Source organism: Astyanax mexicanus, chromosome 21 (genome assembly GCF_023375975.1).
Source record: "Astyanax mexicanus isolate ESR-SI-001 chromosome 21, AstMex3_surface, whole genome shotgun sequence".
Lineage (NCBI taxonomy): Eukaryota > Metazoa > Chordata > Actinopteri > Characiformes > Acestrorhamphidae > Astyanax > Astyanax mexicanus.
The window spans coordinates 37,651,228-37,672,495 of record NC_064428.1 but is presented as its reverse complement, the minus strand read 5'-3'; the positions used below and the strand labels follow the sequence as shown (position 1 = coordinate 37,672,495).

Below are 21,268 nucleotides of genomic sequence, written 5' to 3'. Positions count from 1 at the left end.
TGGCTGAGATCCAGGCATGGATCAGGCTGATCTCCTCGTCTCTGGAGGAAACGGGCCGGTTCTGCACTGTGGTTTCAGTTCCGATTGATTGGCAGTTTCAGCAGAACAGGGAACGAGAGTGCAGGATGACCCCAATTTCACCTCTGGAACTGCTTTATTTATTATTATTACAACATTAAAGGGCAGAATGGAATTGAATTGAGTTTTAGCATGACTATAATAATGTCCCTCATATCACTACTAGGAGTGACTGACTGTTGGAGGCGATACTCAAAAGATATTTAATCACACCAGGAGTTTACAGGGGCAGTGTGTCACTCCACAGCAAAGACTTGAAGGATTGAAGACCTCATCACCACGAGACCTCCATACCTAAACCTGAACTGAAACAGAACCTGGATTAATCACTAAAGATGATACTGTTCCAGTTGCTAGCAGTCCTGGTTTCTTGTTAACGACACCACTAATGGGTGGTCTACATGGTGGACAAATCGTAAAAATGACTGTTTTGCTTCATCCCTTGGTCCTCTACCACTTATCCCTACTTAGCCCTGTTTGGAGGGTTCATTTCTAGGGGTAGAGTCTCCTGATTCTTCTTACGCTGAAGGAGTAGGTTTGGGGAAGTGTTGGGGCTGCATGGTCCTTCAAAAGGAGATTTTTTAGAGGAACACTCCAAACAGAGGACTACGAGAATCACTGGAAAGATGGCACTGACCAGGCAACCAAATAAACCCACAAATTCAAAGTTTCATAGTTTTTAATTTGTTGTTTCAATGGTTTATGGCCTTTTTTTTAGTAGTTAGTAGCTTGTTTAAGTAGCAATCTAGCTAGCTAATTGTCCCATTCCACCTTAAATGGTGCAACAGAAGGCAGAGGCTGGAACATTTAAGATGTAACAAAAAAGGAACGGACAATAATAATCAATTGCTCAATTGCTCAACCACCTGCCCCCTTTCTGAAGACATACGATAATAAACCCCTAAAGTGAACAAGTTAAGCTAGTCAAGTTAAGTTAATTCTCCACTGCTATAGTGATATATCTATATTAGTTGCTTGAAGGCTTGTCCCAATTCTTTTATGTAACTACTACACTCGAAAACAAGGGGTAAGGGTACAAAGTAGACATGGGATTAAGCCAAAGTCTGTCAACGGTCTCTCACCAGGAGGTACACTACCCAACATTAAAAGTAGCCTCTGAGAGCTTTTTGTTTTTATAGGGCAGCGGGAGAAGCACGTTTACACCCTCTTGTGGATACTAGATCTAGACTAGTGTCTAATCAGAGCACACGTATAATTTAAAATCATTTATATATGTGTCATGTATCTGAGACATCATTTAATGTTGCATTTTATCTAATTTTGGCTAATTTTGGCTAATAATTGTACCTCTCTGCTCATGGCGAGTGCCAGCTGTAGCTGTAGCTCTTCCTCTCCGCTGGTCTGAGGTCGGGACTGTTCCAACTCTGACGCTCTGGGAGAAGATGCAGATGCTAAAAGAAAGAAAGAAAAAAGAGAGAAAGAGAAAGAGTAAAGCTCAAGGTAGAGTGGGCAGGTGTTTCCAATAAAGTGGCCACAGTGACAGGAAGCCCAAGGTACTCACAGTTAAATGACGACGGTGATTCTCTGGATCGGCTGAACTCTTCGCCGTACAGGGCGGCCATACTAGGCTGGCTGCTCCTCCTACTGGGATAAGCCCCTCCCCCTCCACCTCCTGTACCTCCGCCCCCTCCACCTCCCCCTCCACCTCCACCTGCCATCCTCTCTTTGGTCTTCAAAGCCTGGGCTCTTTCCTGACGGAGACGTTCCTCGTCCCGCAGCAGTGCCACCAACTGTTTGGCCTTCTCCCTGACGTTCACGCCCTGGTCCCGCCCGTCTCGGTCCACGTACTGGAAGTCCCGCAGCGTCTGGATGGTGAAGGCGTTCTCCCGGCACTGCTGGGCCACCCGCTCCGAACCCGTCTTCGCCAGATAGTCCAGAAGAGTCAACGCCTGGAATGAGACATTATTAATAGTGATTTGTAGTCGTCTGACTGTATTGTGCCGAGTGTAAAGTTTGGTGGAGGGGTTGTTTTTCAGTAGTTGGATGATTTCACGCTCCCAACATTGCAGAAAACAGTTTGGAGACGCCCATTTCCTGTTCCAACATGCCTGAAAAAAACAGAAAGTCCTGACCTTAACCCAATCTGAACCCAATACAACACATTGGGGATGAATTAGAGTAAACATCAGTGCGTCCAACATCAGTGTCTAAACTCCCAAATGTTCTTCTGGAAAAAACAGTGGAATATTCCCATAAACACCATAAACACTATAAACACACTCTTAGACTCTTTTGCCCTTTTTCTGCTCTAAAACTGTGGACTCTCTCAGCTTTTAGACTCTATGGCCCGTTTTTCTGAGCTAGAAATGTGCACCCTCTCCGCTTTTAGACTCTTTGGATTGTTTTTCTGCGCTAGAAATGTGCACTCTCTCCTCTTTTAGACTCTTTTGCCCCGTTTTTCTGCGCTAGAAATGCACACTCTCTCTGCTTTTAGACTCTTTGGCCGTTTTTTTGCGCTAGAAATGCGCACCCTCTCCGCTTTTAGACTCTTTGGCCGTTTTTTTGCGCTAGAAATGCGCACCCTCTCCGCTTTTAGACTCTTTGGCTGTTTTTCTGAGCTAGAAATGCGCACACTCTCCGCTTTTAGACTCTTTGGTCGTTTTTCTGCGCTAGAAATGCGCACTCTCTCCGCTCTTAGACTCTTTGGCCATTTTTTTGCGCTAGAAATGCGCACTCTCTCCGCTTTTAGACTCTTTTGCCCCGTTTTTCTGCGCTAGAAATGCACACTCTCTCTGCTTTTAGACTCTTTGGCTGTTTTCTGAGCTAGAAATGCGCACACTCTCCACTTTTAGACTCTTTGGTCGTTTTTCTGCGCTAGAAATGCGCACTCTCTCAGCTCTTAGACTCTTTGGCCGTTTTTTTGCGCTAGAAATGCGCACTCTCTCCGCTTTTAGACTCTTTGGCCGTTTCTCTGCGCTAGAAATGCGAACTCTCTCCGCTTTTAGACTCTTTGGCCTGTTTTTCTGCGCTAAAACTTCACCCTCGCCGCTTTTAGACTCTTTGGCGGGTTTTTTTTGCGCTAGAAATGCGCACTCTCTTCGCTTTTAGACTCTTTGGCCCGTTTCTGACACCTAGCGTTCAAACTTTGAATCTCACATTATAAAAACCTGCTTAACAGCGGGCCAACTTTCATTCTATTTCTAAAATACCTCGCTTTAAAGGGTGTCATATGCATGCAAAGAGATGCAAGTAAATACTTTTTTGCAATAAATTGTACACTTACCGGTCCCACTTTATAATAAGTGTCCCTAGGTAATATCTAGTTACACGGTAACAATCCATGTAACTACAGTGTAACTACTGATGAAGTACACACTGTTACAGAGTAACTACAGAGGTACAGGTTATGTAATTACACACGTGTATTAAGGTTAATTTTGACTTGTGTAAGTACACATAGTGTGTGCGTGGTAGACAATAGCTGTTAGATAAGTTTATACTCAACTCATCACACACACACTATTACACATGTGTAAGTACACGTGCTATATTACTTGTGTAAGTACACTCACCCTGAATTAACCCAAAATTATATATATAAATAATACGCGTGTGTAATTACATAACCTGTTCCTCTGTAGTTAATCTGTAACAATGTGTACTTCATCAGTAGTTACACTGTAGTTACAGGAATTGTTACCGTGTAACTACATAGTACTTATGGACACTTATTATAAAGTGGGACCCCTTCACCCTACGCAGATACTGTAGCTCTGAGATATACTTGTCATATATCTCAATATCTACATTTATACCGTTTTTAATATCCAGTATATTGTCGCTGTCCAATGAAAAACAAGTATCTCTATTTTTGTCGATTTTTAGTTTTCTATATCATTAAAAAATATTAAAAATAAACTCTTTTTACATTGACTTCCATTGAAAGTTTGGAAGTTTTCTTCTCTCTCCTGTAAAGTTGCTGTTTTGGAGATACTTGTTTTTCATTGGACATCGACAATATTAACTCTTAATAAGAGATGTAGCTCCACCTCCTAATGCTAAATAATTGTACGCTATGTTGTTAGCAACAGTGTGCTAATTAATGAAGGTACTTCCTGTCTGTGAATGCAGACCTCCTGTACTTAAGTAGCTTTTCAGGAGCACACAGTGAAGCTAGCGCTAATTAAATCAGTGTAAATTTAATTCCTGCAGTGCAGATTAGAATCCTCTACAGATTCACCGTATTTAACGCCACACGCCTGCAGTTTATCAGCAGCTCAGGAGCTTAGAAAACATTAAGAGTAATGATGTGGACAAAGTCCTACAATCACCAGAGCCACTCTGTAGCAATGAATTATTCTTCATTCATTAAAAGATCAGCGGAAATCACATTTTTCAAACCCAACCCAAGCAAAAAGCCTGTATCCTCCAGTTAGCATGTTCAATAGCCTCTAATAACACTATTAGCTCAATCTCGCAAAAGGATAAAACCATTAAACACAGGTTTAGTGCCTCTGCTGGCAGGTTGTAGTATGATGGAATGTAGCTATTAATTGTATTATTGCGTATAAATCGACGCTATTCAATGTAAAACAAATATCTTTATTTTTGTCGATTTTTGGTTTTCTACATAATTTAAACAGACAAACTGTCTCTTACACTGTGTCAAAATTTCTTGAAGAACGGACCAATAGAAACTCTTCATAATGACCTGAAATAAACTCTTTTTACATTGACTTCCATTAAACGTTTGGAAGTTTTTTTTCTCTCCTGTAAAGTTGCTGTTTTGGACAGCGACAATATATTAATAGTCTACACTCTATTATGTGTATCATACTATTAACCCTCAATGCCATAGTGTGCCTTATTTTTAATGTATTTACTTGTTTTTAGTTATTTTAATATAATGTTACAAAGCATATCTATGCCAGTTACAATGAGACGTACAAGTAGATCTTAAATAAAAAGACGTATATCTAAAAAGTGGTATCTAAAGAAGTATATTTGGGTGTTTATATTCTTACTATATTCTTGTTGTAAGCTTACTTAAACAAAGTGATTTTAGTAGGTTTCATACAAATAAAGTTTGTTATCAAAAGTCAAAATAAAATGATATATTTGATATATCCACAGGGACTAAAAAAATATATATATATTTTCCCAAAGAAATATAATTTTAACATGGTTAAACATGACAACTTTCTTCTCAAATATGCAGAATGACTTCAGTTTTACCTTGAGAACAATACAAAAGCAATACGTGCTAATTACAGTGCTTATTACAGTGCTTATTACATATAAGTAAACTGTGTTATTACACTTTCACACTCTTATACACTATTGAAAACATATATCCATGAAAACAGTGCTTTTTAAGTGGTTTACAAGAGTGCACTACAGGGTATTTCTTGTTTTCTACATGTCGTTACACATTGTATTGATACCTGGTAATCTTCTTTTTAAGGATGTATCATATACTGTGTTTGGATAGTGTAATAAACAGTAATAAAAGTACTATTACAAATATTATATTTGTGGGTTGGGTAATTGGCCTGCTAAAGTGGGGAGAAATGAGCTAAATAAATATAAAAAATAATAAATAAAAAAATATATATTTGTATCTATAATATTTTTTATCCCATTTTCTTCCCAATTTACACGGCCAATTACCAAACCCACTCATTATAGGACCCCTATAACTAGTGATGCCCCAACACACCAGGACAGTGAAGACTAGCACATGCCTCCTCCGATACATGTGAAGTCAGACTCCCCCTTTTTTTTTAACTCTTTTTTTACGAGTATCATCACAGTGCTAACACTCAGACAAAAGCGCAGCGACTTGGTTCCGATACATCAGCTCACAGATGCAGACTTGTGCTCATCCACATCACCCTAGGAGGAGTGATGTCGGGAATAAGAAGAGTGCCATCTACTGTACCCACCCAGAGAGAGCAAGACCAACTGTGCTCTCCCTCTCTAGGCTCTGGCAGCTGATGGCAAGCTGTATGACCGGGATTCGACCCGGCGATCTCCTGATCATAGTGGCAGAGCTTTAGACCGCTGGATCACTCAGTATGCTACATTTTATATTATGCTGTTTTTAGCTTATAGACAGTGTAATAAGCAGTGTAATAAATGTGCTTTATAACTGAGTTATAACAGGTTTGTTGGCGGTACCTTGTAGACGTGTCTCCAGTTCTTGCCGTGGTCGTTGAGGCGTTTCCAGACCATGGCCATGACCTCGCTGAAGGCCACCACGCTGAAGGTCAGGTCCGCAATCTCAGACATCAGGGAACTGGACGGACCCCAGGGGTCATTAGAGGTCGCCTCCCGCACCTTAATCTCCGCCTCCGAGTAGTTATGAACGATGTTCTTCACCTGCCGCCGCAGGGCTGAGGTCGTCATGGCTACGGCGAGCACGTGTGTGTGTGTGTAAGAGTGTGTGTGTGTGTGTAAGAGTGTGTAAGAGTGTGTGTGTGTGTGTGTGTAAGAGTGTGTAAGGGTGTGTGTGGGCGGGTCTTTGGACGGTGGAGGTAGGACGAGTGAATCAGGAGTGTGTCTGCAGAGAGAGAGAAAAAGAGAGAGAGAGAGAGATGGAGAGAGCGAGAGACAAAGAAAATAAAAGGGAAAGAAAGACAGAGACAAGAGATGAGAAAGAACGACAGAGCAATAAAAAAGAGGGGAAAAGATTATCATAAAGAGAAAACGAGAGAGAGGAAAAAGAGAAATGTAATGACAGGAAATATAGGATAAACAAAAAGAGGCAAAAAGAAAAAAAAAGAGAGTAAGAGAGATAAAAACAGAAGAAAAACAAAGGATGAATAGTTGGAGAGAAAAGAGGGAAGAGAGAAAAATTATGTAAGAGACAGAGAGAGAGAGAGAGAAAGACAGAGAGAAGCAGATGGAAAGAGAGAAAGACATAAAAGAAAAAAAGGAAAGAAAAGAAAGGGAATCCAGAGTAAGAGAGAGATAAAAAGAGGAGATGAGAAGAAAAACAAAGGATGAATAGTTGGAGAGAAAGAGGAAAGAGAGAAAAATAATGTAAGAGACAGAGAGAGAGAAGTTGAGGGATAGACAGATAAAAGAGAGATAGAGGAAAGGATGGAGAGAGAGAGACAGACAAGGAAAAAAAATTGAAGAGGAGGACAAAGTGAGACGAGATGAGAAAGAAAGAGAGAGCGATAAAATAAAAAGGTAGAGAGGAAAAGATTAAGATAAAAGAAAAAGAGAGAGAAAAATGGAGGGAAAGATGTAGAGATAGAAGAGAGAAAGAAAATATGGGAAAACAAGAAAGAGTAGAAAACATAGAAAAAAAGAAGGTACAGAGAGAGAGATAAAACAGAAAGAAAAACAAAGGATGAATAGAGAAAATAGGAAAGAGAGGAAAAGAATGCAAGAGAGAAAGAGACAGAGAGAGGGAAAGATGTAGAGATAGATGAGAGAAAAAGATAAAAAAAGACAGAGTAAGAGAGAGATAAAAAGAGCAGAAGTTGGAGAGAAAAGAGGGAATGAAATAAAGGTAAAGAGATAGAAGAGAACGATAGAAGAGAAAGAACGAGAGAGCAATGAGATAAAAACAGTAGATAAAAAGATAGAAAAAGGGAGATAATAAAGAGGAGATGAAAAGACAAAAAACAAAGAATGCACAGTTGGAGAGAAAAGAGGAAAGAGAGATAAAGAATGCAAGAGAGAGAGAGAGAGAGAGAGAGAGAGAGGGAAGAAAGAGAAGAATATTTAGAGTCAAACAGTATACATCAGTCAAAAGTTATATCTGTAGATTCACATTAAAGAAATAGCCGGACTAAAGTAAAGCTTTTAAACATGGTGGCGGTAGTTTCCAACTCCATTCACAGCTACTGAACTGCATGCACTCCTTTACTGCAAGCATATGAGCTCAAATCCACAGCCACACTCACCTGCACTCATCCGTTCCTCATTTTTTATCCCTCGTTCCTCCGATTCTCTTGCACTCATGAAACTGAAATGTATTATTTAGTACTGTAAATCATTTTACTCTTTTACGCCTCTTTAATGATCCGTTTAGAAGTGAAACGTGAAGCTAGTTTAAGCCCTATAATTAAACACTGCTCTACAGCTCCCACCTCCCCACTGAGCCCAGACACATCAGACTGGGAAGGTAGGTCACGAGGAGGAGCTGACTGCTGGATCCAGTCTGAAGCTCCAGTTTAACACACTTACAGCTCTGGAATAAAAGCACTTTAAAACGATGAGTTTCTTTGATTTTACCAAATTAAAAACCTCTGGAATATAATCAAGAGGAAGATGGATGATCACAAACCATCAAACCACCAAACTGAACTGCTTGAATTTTTGCACCAGGAGTAAAGCAGCATAAAGTTATCCAAAAGCAGTGTGTAAGACTGGTGGAGGAGGAGAACATGATGCCAAGATGCATGAAATTAAAACTGTGATTAAAAACCAGGGTTATTCCACCAAATATTGATTTCTGAACCCTTAAAACTTCTAAAACTTTATGTTTGTAGTTTATAGAATAAAACAAACAATGTTAATTTTACTCAAACATAAACCTATAAATAGCAAAATCAGAGAAACTGATTCATTTTTTCATGTTTTCATGCATCTTGGCATCATGTTCTCCTCCACCAGTCTTACACACTGCTTTTGGATAATTTTATGCTGCTTTACCCCTGGTGCAAAAAATTTAAGCAGTTCAGTTTGGTGGTTTGATGGCTTGTGATCATCCATCTTCCTCTTGATTATATTCCAGAGGTTTTCAATTTGGTAAAATAAAAAAACGCATCATTTTTAAATGTTTAATCTTTATGTCATAAAACAAGCAGAATTGGAGCTTCGGGTCTGAAACCATGAAACTCAATTGGAATGAGTTTAAATCCCTTAACTTAAAGGGCTGAATGCAATCAAATCCCCCTCATAGCAATGTTTCAACATCTAGTATAAGATCTAGTATACAACCTTGGAGTTGTGTTCTCTAGAGTAATGGAGCTCCATCCAATACCTTTTGGTTTAGATCGAATTCTATTAGATCAAAAGATTTAACTTCAACATCAACCAACACTAGTATCTGACTTCAATGATCTAAGAGGTTGCATGCAATCAAATCCTCCTCACAGCAATGTTCCAGTATCTAATACTAAGCCTTTCCAGAACAATAGAGGCTGTAATTAAAGTAAAAACGGAGACAAACTCTCTATAAATACTTTAGATCTTTCAAGAATCCCTGGAGGAACAGGTGTCCAAATACTATTGCAAACACAGTGTAAATACATGAACTATAAATATACATACAGTGCCAGGATCGCCTTTAATAACACTCACACACACACACACACACACACTGCGAGTGGTCGCTATGCGACGGAAACCCATGGGGGAGTTGGGGAAAACGAGGCGATGGAACTGCCCCATATTTCTCTCTCTCTCCGTCTCATACACTCACTCACACATCACCAAAAGTACTGGGACACTTACTGGGGAGTATTGGAGTAACTCTCTCCACAGGAACCAAGACTCAAAGAGAGAAACATTGAGAAGAACCAATAATCTTAAAGAGAACAAACAATAACCATGTAGATGAACCAAAACTCAAAAAAAGAGCTTTCTACAAGAATTAAGAAGAACCACTAAAATGAACCATGTTTCAAAAGGACACTCTAATATACAGGAAAAAAATCCCTTAGAATGCCCAAGACTCGAAGGAGAACCTCATTAAAAGCATGTAAAAAAAATCACTCCATGAAATCAAGACTCAGGTGATAAGCTCTATAAAAGCATGAAAAATAATAAATACTTAAAAGAAAAACAAGAAATAACCATTCAAAGGAACCAAGACTCAAAAGAAGCACTTTGTAACACCATGATAAATAATCACTTAAAGCAACCAAGACTTAACAGAAAAGATTCTAAGCACATGGAAAAGCTAAAATCACTGAGAAGAAACCAAGACTCAAAGAAAGAACAAAGATGAACCATTTAAGAAACAAAGATTCAAAAGGTGAACTTCAAAAAGCATGAGGTAGAACCAAGACTCAAAATGATAATGAGGAATAACCACGAAGAGAAACCAAGACTCAACAGCTAAGACTTTAAGAGCATGGGGAAAGAATCCAAAAGGAACCAAGACTCAAAAAAGAACGACAAATGGCCACTGAGAAGAAACATGACTCAAAATGAGAATAAAGAATAACAACTGAGAAGAACCAAGACTCAAAAAGCAAAAAGAGAATCCAGATTTAAAAAGAGAAACTCACTACAAAAAATGTTTAGAACAACAAAACAAAAAAATAATTGGCAGAATAAGTTTTTAAAAACAAAAATACCCACTAAGAAGAACCAAGACTCAAAAAGCAAAAAGAGAATATAGATTTCAAAAGAGAAACTCACTCGAAAAAAAAACTTTTCAGAACAACAACAACAAAAAATAATTTGGCAGAATAAGTTTTAAAAAACAAAAAATACCCAACAAGAAGAACCAAGTCTCAAAAAGAGAACCTCACTAAAAACCAAGACTCGACAGCTAAGAATCTAAGAGCATGGGGAAATAATTCAAAAGGAACCAAGACTCAAAAAAGAATGATGAATGACAACTAAGAAGAACCAATACTCAAAATGAGAATCTAGATTTAAAAAAGAGAAACTCACTACAAAAAAAACGTTTCAGAACAACAAACAAAAATAATAAAAAATAAAAAATACCCACTAAGAAGAACCAAGACTAAAAAAAAACTCACTAAAAGCATGAGCAAGAATAATTTAAAGGAATCAAGAATCAAACCAAGAACCTCATTAAGAACACTAGACAGAACAATTAAGAATACGTATAATTGCTAAAAATAAAGATTAACTAGTGAGAAGAACCAAGACTCACAAGAAGTCTTGAAAAAACAACCTTTTTAATTTCCTTGATTTTAAAAGAATGTTCAGGTGTCCAAATACTTTTGTTGGTATATTTTTATATGAACATTCGGTCTGTTGTTTATCTGATACCAGGTTCAGGGGTGAATTCCTCAGCTTTGTCCTCTATAGGACTACCAGTGCTCACATCAGCAACTTTACACAGAGAGAGAGAGAGAGAGAGAGAGAGAGAGAGAGAGAGAGAGAGAGAGAGAGAGAGAGAGAGAGAGAGAGAGAGAGAGAAGAGAGAAAGAGAGAAGAGAGAGTGAGAGAGAGAGAGAGAGATTCCCCGTCTCAGATTTCTGTCTCTTTCTGTGAGCTCTATAAATGATGTGAGGAATTAGAGCCTGAACCATCACACACTTCACAGCCACATCACAGACCTCAGATCAGCTCTACACTGAGGAAAAAGAACCAAGACTCAACACAACCTCCCTGAATCCTGATGGAAAATCAAAATTAAAAAATACTAATGAGACTCACAAGAAGAGACTCTAAGAACATGTAGATGAACCCTTGAAAAGAAACACGACAAAAATGTAACAAAGAAAAAGCATTCAGAAGAACCAAGACTCAAAAAGAGAACTTTGTAACTGTACAGTAAAGAATCACTAAAAAGAACCAAGACTCAAACGATTCCCTCTCCAAAAGCACTGGGAAGAACCCCTAAGAAGACCCAAGACTAAAAGGAAAACTAGGATTAACCACTGGGAAAGAACCAAGACTCAAAACAGGATCTTAATATAAGAACTCTAAGGTGAACCTCTGTGCAAACATGACGAGAAACATCAAAGCCTCAAAAAAAGAAGTTATGAAATAACCACTCAGTAGAACCAAGACTCAAAAGAGAATTTAAAAACTCAAACTTAAAAAGAGAATGGGGAAAAAAACCCTTAGCAGAACCATGACTCCAAAGAAGCAAATCTAAGAGTACTGAGGTCAGTGTGACGCCAGGTAGAGAGGAGCGACGCGAGCCGAGTTAAAAATACAGACAGGTTTATTAGCAGGAAGGCTAACAGGTTCTGCTAACAGAATAACCAAGTAAACAACAATCTCACCGATAACCAGAAACGTAGTCAAAAATACAGTCCGAGTTCGAAACCGAGAAACAGTCCAACCATACAACAAATCCAATAAGACATAAACCGATAATCCGAAAACAGGGTCGTAACGAGAAGGCAAAAACAGTAATCAGGAAAACGCTTAGTACGCAACATAAGTCGGCAATACCTCGCGGTGTTTGTTTACAAACGGATGCCTTAAATACAGGATCTAGATAAGAATGAACCGGAAGTAATTTAGTACGCAGGTGAATCAGAGCGTTGGAGCGTAACGTGATTGGGTGAAGGTGAAGGGTTATTATTGATGTCATAATCAGGGGAATTCTGGGAAATAGAGTCCGGCAGTGTGGAAGGAGAACCAGGCTGCGTAACAGTCAGAAAAAGAGAGGAACCAAGACTCAAGAGAGATACTCCCTTAAAGCACAAATAAGAACCACGTATAGAAACCAACGTTTAAGAAGAGAATAAGGATTAAGAGAACTTTTAAAATGCATGAGACTAAACCGATTAGAGAAACCAAGACTCAAAAATAAAGACACTAAGTATACACAGCAAATTCTCCCTGAGAGTTAATATCTACTTATTTTGAGTGTATATGCATGACCACCGTATAAACTCTATAAACTAACTACTATACAGATAATCTATAACAGAGTTAAAGTAACTTTTTTTTCTGGGAGTTTTAACTCTTAAAAAGTTAAATCTGAACTGTTGTGGAAGTTAAAATATTTATCCTATCTAGAGTAAAATACAGCTCTCAGCTGATAGAGTTAATTTTAACATGAACTCCTTCACTTCACAGTGTTAACAAATAATGCAAAAAACTCTTATTAAACTAATATTTTAAAACCCTGGAACATTTAGGAGTAAAAATAACAATAAAAAGTGTAGACCAGATTATATTTTCATTGCATGGCAACTTTAATCCTGTATTGCAGTATTAACAGTGCAGAAAATAAGAAGATAGGTAACTTGCTCTTATAGCCAACAACACATCAGTTTGGCAAACAAACTTTATATAAATGATCATGAAACACCCAATGGAAGGAGCCCTGCTGTGCAAGACTACACACTGATGGTGAGCTGGGATTGCGGGACACGCCCATTAGAGAGTTCTGTTACGCTTCTAAACACCTTACAATAAACTCTGAAATAAACTGAAACTCTACACCACCAAAATGTTCCCCTCAACTCAACTTGTAGTTTAAGTTGGAGAATAAACTTTTAACAATTTGACACTTTCAGACATTTTTGTTTAACTCCACATTTTGAACTCCAGAAATGTGCTGTGTATAGGGAAGACCATGAGGACAAACCATAGATATCAACCATAAATCAAAAGGAGAGACTCTGTAAGAGAATGAGATTGAACCAAGACTCAAAATTAGAACTTTGAAAGAGCATAAAGACGAACCACTGAAAAGAACCAAGACTCCAAATAAGAACCTGGAGTAGAACCTCTGTAAGCGAGTGAGGAAGACTCAGGGAGAATGGTGATGATATTAATAATCACAGTGTAGCAGCTGAAGGTGAGGAAGGTGAACTCAGTATCACATTTCTGCTGAGATGCCAAACCCCGCCTACACCTCAACACCCCACCAATAATCCCTCCATAAATTCATTTAATACACAATACAAACTTTTCACTCTCATTAATAAAATATTCATTAACAATACAAATAAACTACTTTACAGTTTTAATTGAATAATTTATATAACATTAATTAATAATCTGAATTTATTTATAAACCTTCAGCCTGCAAAACAATGCCATAAAACAATACACTCGTATACCCTTTATATTTACATACAGTACCAGTCAAAAGTTTGGACAGGCCTTAAATTCTGTGTGTTTTTTTGTATTATTGTAAACCTATGAAGACAAACATATGAATTTGTTCAGTAAAGCAAAAAACAAAAAGAATATGTTTTATATTTTACATTCTTAGATGACAGTTTTACACATCTTTGCTGGATTAGATAGATTAGAGGTAGATTCACCTGGAATTCAGGTTTTCAGTTAACAGCTGTGCTGAACTCATCAAGAGTTAATTACTTGAATTTCTTGTCTCTTAATAAAGTGTTTGAGAGCATCAGTTAAAGTAAAGTAGTGAAGAGGTAGAGTTACAGGTATACAGTGAATAGTGAATATTTGATTAATGTTCTATTAATCCAGATTATAAAAATGCAAAAAATACTCAACTAAGTAAAGAAAAACATACTTTAAGAAAAAATGAAGGTCTGTCAACAATTTCCAGAAATTTAAAAGTATCCTCAAGTGCAGTCGCCGCAAAGACCATCAATTATCAACATAATAATGGTGAAACTGGCACTCATCAGGACCACCCCATGGAAAGGAAGAGCAACATTTTGGAAATTATTTAATTACATCTATTATAGATTATTGAGCATCTGCTCATGATTTGAGGAGAGTTTGAGATGAATTGATCATGATGCTAATTGGTGAACATAAGCTTTTATTAGCTGTTAGCTATACGGGGGTTGGAGAATGAAACTGAAACACCTGGTTTTAGAGCACAATAATTGATTGTGGTGACGGACAGTTCTGGTGGAAACAGGAGAGTTGAGGTGCACATTGAATTCTGCGTGATTTGATCAGCCGTGGTTTTATGTTTTTTGGATACAATCCGGGTTAGCACCCGAACATCCCTTTCAGACAGCTTCCTCTTACAGCGTCCACAGTTAATCCTGTTGGATGTGGTTGGTCCTTCTTGGTGGTATGCTGACATTACCCTGGATACCGTGGCTCTTGATGCATCACAAAGACTTGCTGTCTTGGTCACAGATGCTCCAGCAAGACGTGCACCAACAATTTGTCCTCTTTTGAACTCTGGTATGTCTCCCATAATGTTGTGTGCATTGTAATATTTAGCAGGTATATTTAGAGCAGAACTGTGCTCTTACCCTGCTAATTGAACCTTCACACTCTGCTCTTACTGGTGCAATGTGCAATTAATGAAGATTAAACACCAGGCTGCTCCAATTTAGCCATGAAACCTAAAATCCCACATTAAAATGATGACAGGTGTTTCAGTTTCATTCTCCAACCCCTGTAAGTTAGCATCGCAGCTCTAGAGAAAAACTAAAGAAGCAAAACTATGGAAATCTACTGAACTATTGCTTTAAAGAAACGGATCAAAACATCTGATTACAGACTCAAATCAGACTGAGATGATCAGATCAGAGCATCAAATACACACACACACACACACATACACACACACACACACAATCACATACACACACAATCACACACAATCACACACAATCACACAATTACACACACACACACACACAATCACACAATTACACACACACACAAACATACACACACAATCACACACAATCACACACAATCACACACACACACACACACACAATCACACACTCACACACACACACACACACACACACACAATCACACAATTACACACACACACAAACATACACAATCACACACAATCACACAATTACACACACACACACACACATACACACACAATCACATACACACACAATCACACACAATCACACACAATCACACAATTACACACACACACACACACAATCACACAATTACACACACACACAAACATACACACACAATCACACACAATCACACACAATCACACACACACACACACACACACAATCACACACTCACACACACACACACACACACACACACACACAATCACACAATTACACACACACACAAACATACACACACAATCACACACAATCACACACACACACACACACAATCACACACTCACACACACACACACACACACACAATCACACAATTACACACACACACAAACATACACACACAATCACACACACACACACACACACACAATCACACACTCACACACACACACACACACACACACACAATCACACACTCTATAATACAACCCACACACACAATAAACTACACACCACGCACACACCCCGCACACACTACACCCCCCCCCCACACACACACACACACACACACACACACACACACTACACCCCACACACAAACTCACACACACACACACACACACACACACTAGACCCCACACACAAACTCACACACACACACACACACACACTAGACCCCACACACAAACTCACACACACACACACACACACACTCTATAATACAACCCACACACACAATAAACTACACACCACGCACACACCCCGCACACACTACACCCCCCCCCCCACACACACACACACACACACACACACACTACACCCCACACACAAACTCACACACACACACACACACACACACACATTTACACACACACAAATGGTTGAATAATGGAAATACCAGTGAGCAAAGAGGAGAACGCTTCAAGGACAACGTCAATTATAAGGTCAGCCTGCACTCAGAGGCATCAGATTACACACACACACACACACACACACACACACACAAGAATAAAAAATAACCACTGAGAAGAACCACGACTCAAACTGAGAACCCAGAGTCAAAAAGAGATCCACACTAAAAGCATGAAACAAGCAGAGGTGTAAAAAATACTAAAACTAATTTGTAATTGAGTAAAAGTACCTTTACTTTGCTAAAATTCTACTCAAGTAAAAGTAAAAGTACCCATCTAAAAATCTACTTGAGTACAATTAAAAAGTACTCAATTTAAAATGTACTTTGAGTAAAAGTTACATAGTTACTTTTATTTATTTGATATAAAAAAGAACAAATCATAAATTCAATAATTAGTTTTTTATGATCCAATTTTTTTTTACTGTTAAAAAATTAAGGTCATATAGGTGACTAATAAACTGTATCTTTATAGTTTTACAGTTCATTATTATTTCTTAACTTTGGAGAAAAAAACTCTTTTTTTTTTATATTCAAACAAGGTGTTTTTTCCCCAGCATTTAATTTTTTACTCAGTAATGTGGAGTTTTCCAAAGTAGTGAAGTAGATTACTTGTGTCAAAATGAACTTGAGTAAAAGTAAAATTACCTATTTTAAAAACTACTTTAAAAATTACAAATTACTCATAAAATCTACTCAATTACAGTAATGTGAGTAAATGCAATTAGTTACTTTCCACCTCTGGAAACAAGACTCCTTAAGAACACAATTCAGTAGAATCCGGACTAAAAAACAACAAGAATAAAAATGAAAAAGAACCTTAAAGACTCAAAAGAAGAATAAGAATTCACTACTTAAAGAAACCAAGACTTAAAAGAAGAAGAATCAACAACTTAAATTGAATTTTTCACAATTTTACTGCTTTTTATCATTTTAGTGTTGTTTTTAGTTTCTTTCTTATTTTTGTCAACTATTATTTTTTATATGTGTTTGTTTTAAATTTGAGCCTGTCCACTTATCATTTTTTTTTATTATTATTATTTGGTAGCACTTTAAAATAAGGCCCCGTTATAAAGGGTTTATAAGTAGTTTATAAATGAGTTTATTAATAGTTCTAAATTAAGTTGTAAATACCTTAAAAACATTAATAAGCAATAAATAGAAAGAACAACAGTGAAGATAACTATTTTAAACATATCTAATATAGAAAGTGAGTTTAGTCGTTTAATATGTTATTATAGTTAAATGAATAAAGTTATTAACAGAAATATTAATAATCACTGATTGATAAGACATAGTAAGATAAGCATCTAGTAATAAGATCTGAGGTTTAACAGTATAAACCAATGAACACTCACTATTAGATAGATAGATGACAGGCCACTGTTACCCTCCTATTTATGAGTTAGTACTGCCTATTAATGCTTTATAACCTAATTAATAACCAATAATAACTAATTTGTAAAGTATTTATGAACCTTTATAACGAAGCCATATTTGAAAGGGGTACCCACTATTTAAATTCTTCTTATTTAAATACTAATTGTTTGTTTTTGCTATTTAATTTGGCACCACTCAATTTGGCACCACAATAAGACTACCTTTATAAAGGGTTTATAAATGGTTTACAATTAGTTTATTAATGGTTACTAATTAGGTTGTAAATGCCTTAAAATCATTAATAATCAGTTATAACACATACATAGAAAGGGCAACAGTGACCTGTTGTTTGCTAAATAGTGAACCCACAGCCATCTATACTGTAGCCCTTTCTACGTATGTGTTATAACTGATTATTAATCATTTTTAAGGCATTTACAAACTAACATTTACAAGTTACAACTTTTTAAGGCATTAACAACCTAGTAACCATTTTTAAACCCTTTATAAAGGTAGTATTATTTTAAAGTGGTACCTTTAATTTTATTGTTTTGTTTATGAAATTCTTTTTTTAGTAGATTTTAACTTGATTTTAATTTTACTTATAAGTCCCTTTTAGCTGCAAATGCTCGGCTGCATTGATTGAGCAATAATGTATTCCAGATTTGTTGATTATTGATTGATTGGTTGATTTCTCAGTCTGTATTGTTTCAGTAAATGTGATGATTTAATCTCAGATGTGATGATGAGATCAGCTGGGTTGTGATGAGTCAGTGTTAATATCTCCTCGGTCTCTGCAGCAGAGATACTGTAATAAATCTGATTCAGCAGAGCTTCAGGTGAAGAGTGAGAGCAAACAAACACAAACACAGTAAAATATAAACTATAATTCAGTACAGAACCTTAAAGTCCTTCTAAAAAGATCCTGTTCATCACTTTACAACTCCTTCAATATTGTGTTGTTTATTAAAATGATGCAGTTATGAATTACAGCGTGTTTTTATTTTTTTGGTTAAGTTTACACTTTTGCATCCTACCCTACTTTAACCTCTTGAGACCATGATACTTTTTTATTTATTTATTTTTTTTTTTAAACTTTGACCCTTTGGCCTCAACATTACAGTCAATTGATTGAAAGGCAGATGGTGGGAATCCCAGTCAGAAGTTTCTACAGCCAGTCCAGACAGAAACATGGGCCATGATAGAAATTCTCATGCAGTTTTCTGTTTAAAACTAGTTTATTTGCTTACTGTAGAAAGCAGTTACATTTATGGACTGATTAGGTCCTTCTGATCTCAAACGGCAAGGATAATCTTTCAATGTTAAAATAAACGACTGGCCCCATAAGAGGACTCTTTTTTGTTGCAAAATTGACTTCTTGTACAAAGACTATAGATTGACATGTACCTCCCTAGAAATGTAACATAAACATACATTCTGGCATCACAGAACAACTGTATTCTCTATCTTTGAGAATTTTCTCAGTGCTGTAGGCTGTAAGAACAAGTTACCACTTAATGTTGGCTGATACTACATTACAGTGATGGTGTGCTGAAATTAGCTGGTCGTATAATGTAGTAATTAGCTGGCAAAATAAACTCACAAGAGAAAAAACTTATAGCAACTTCTGAAATAATAACGCCAACATTTAAACAGCATATAGTATATATGTATTAACATACACATTAACATATTGTACAATCAGGGGTCTATATTAGGATCATTTTTAATTATCTGTTAATGCTTTTACTGGACGATTCTATTTAGAAGTTTTAGGAAACACAACTCGAACCCACGACTACGGGTGTCTACAAACTAAAGCAATGCTAACTGATTAACACACACACACACACACACACACACACACACACACACACACACACATAGTGTTGAATAAATTAACATCTTCACACTTCTTTTCAATAATGCAAAACCACACACACACACACACACACACACACACACACACACACACACACACACACAGAAAGTCAATGCAGAGATGCTGACTAAACAAGTTTCCCATGCTTTAGAGAGAGAGAGAGACAGTGAGAAAGAGAGAGAGAAAAAAGAGAGAGATAGAGAGAATGGCATAGTGACACAGAAAGAGCAAAAGAAAGAGAGAAAGAATAAGAGCAAGAAGAGAGAGAAAGTGAGAGATATAGAGAGAATGATAGTGATAGAAATAGAGTGAAAGATAGAATGAGAGCAAGAAAAAGAGAAAAAGAGAGAGAAAGAATAAGAGCGACAAAGAGAGAAAGGGAGAGACAGAACGAATGACAAAAAAAGAGGGAAAAAGAGGGAGAGAAAAAGAGAGAAAGAATAAGTGCGAGAAAGTGAGAGTACAAAGAGAATGATAAAGCGACAGAAAAAGAGTGAAAGAAAGAGAGAATGAATAAGAGTGAGAAAGTGAGAGATACAGAGAGAATGATAAAGCGACAGAAAAAAGATTGAAAAGAATGAAAGATAGAATAAGAGCAAGAAATAAAGTGAAAGATGGAAAGAGTGACAAAGTGTGAGAGAGAGAGAGAGAGAGAGAGAAAGATACATATGTTCATGTGTGAGTGTGTGTGAGTGTGTGTGTGTGAGTGTGTGTGTGTGTGTGTGTGTGTGTGTGAGTGTGTGTGAGTGTGTGTGTGTGTGAGTGTGTGTGTGTGTGTGTGAGTTTGAGTCATGGTGTGATCATAGTTCTGGTTTTACTCATTCAGCTCTGACTGATTCTGTGTGTGTATATATATATGTGTGTGTATGTGTGTGTGTGTGTGTGTGTGTGTGTGTGTGTGTGTGTGTGTGAGACTTTTATAATGATGAATAAGTGAATGAGTGCATCATAAAAGATATAAAGTTGAAGGTTTGACTGACAGCTAGATCTGTCACAATAAGCGTTTTTGTGTAAATAATAAATTTTCCCAGAAATAATTGTGATAAATTATATTTCATGCATGTTATCATGTTAACAAAGTGGTATGCCACTAATTAAATGCTAATTTAATAGCACAACAATGCTATTGATGTTTTTAAACAAAGTTGACATTCTGGCTTTTTTTTACATTTTTGCTTCAGGAGTAAAGCAGCATAAAGTTATCCAAAAGCAGTGTGTAAGACTGGTGGAGGAGAACATGATGCCAAGATGCATGAAAAAAACTGTGATTAAAAACCAACCAGAGTTATTCCACCAAATATTGATTTCTGAACTCTTAAAACTTCTTTATGAATATGAACTTGTTTTCTTTGCATTATTTGAGGTCTGAAAGCTCTGCATCATTTCTCATTTTCTGTAAATAAATGCTCTAAATGACTAAAATATTTTAATTTGGAAGAAATTTGGGAGAAATGTTGTCTGTAGTTTATAGAATAAAACAACAATGTTCATTTTACTCAAACACAAACCTATAAATAGCAAAATCAGAGAAACTGATTCAGAAAATGAAGTGTTCTCTTCATTTTTTCCCGTTTAAATCCCGGTTTTCCTCTTTAAAGAGGTAATGAGACGTCTGACTGCATGTGATTCATCAGCTCGGGTCGTGAT

At 37.1% G+C, this 21,268-nt stretch overlaps 1 protein-coding gene across 2 annotated transcripts in view; it reads right to left on the bottom strand.

The window, feature by feature from the left end:
• epn3b (epsin 3b) overlaps nucleotides 1–21,268 on the bottom strand; it is a 35,096-nt gene that overhangs the window by 10,072 nt on the left and 3,756 nt on the right. For both annotated transcript variants that reach the window (XM_022662175.2, XM_022662174.2), the window contains exons 2-4: nucleotides 6,220–6,601; nucleotides 1,601–1,988; nucleotides 1,387–1,490 (exon numbers count right to left, since the gene is read on the bottom strand). In XM_022662175.2, the coding sequence (XP_022517896.2) occupies nucleotides 1,387–1,490; nucleotides 1,601–1,988; nucleotides 6,220–6,447 (720 nt within the window). In that variant the 5' untranslated portion in view covers nucleotides 6,448–6,601. The remainder of the gene's footprint in view (nucleotides 1–1,386; nucleotides 1,491–1,600; nucleotides 1,989–6,219; nucleotides 6,602–21,268) is intronic.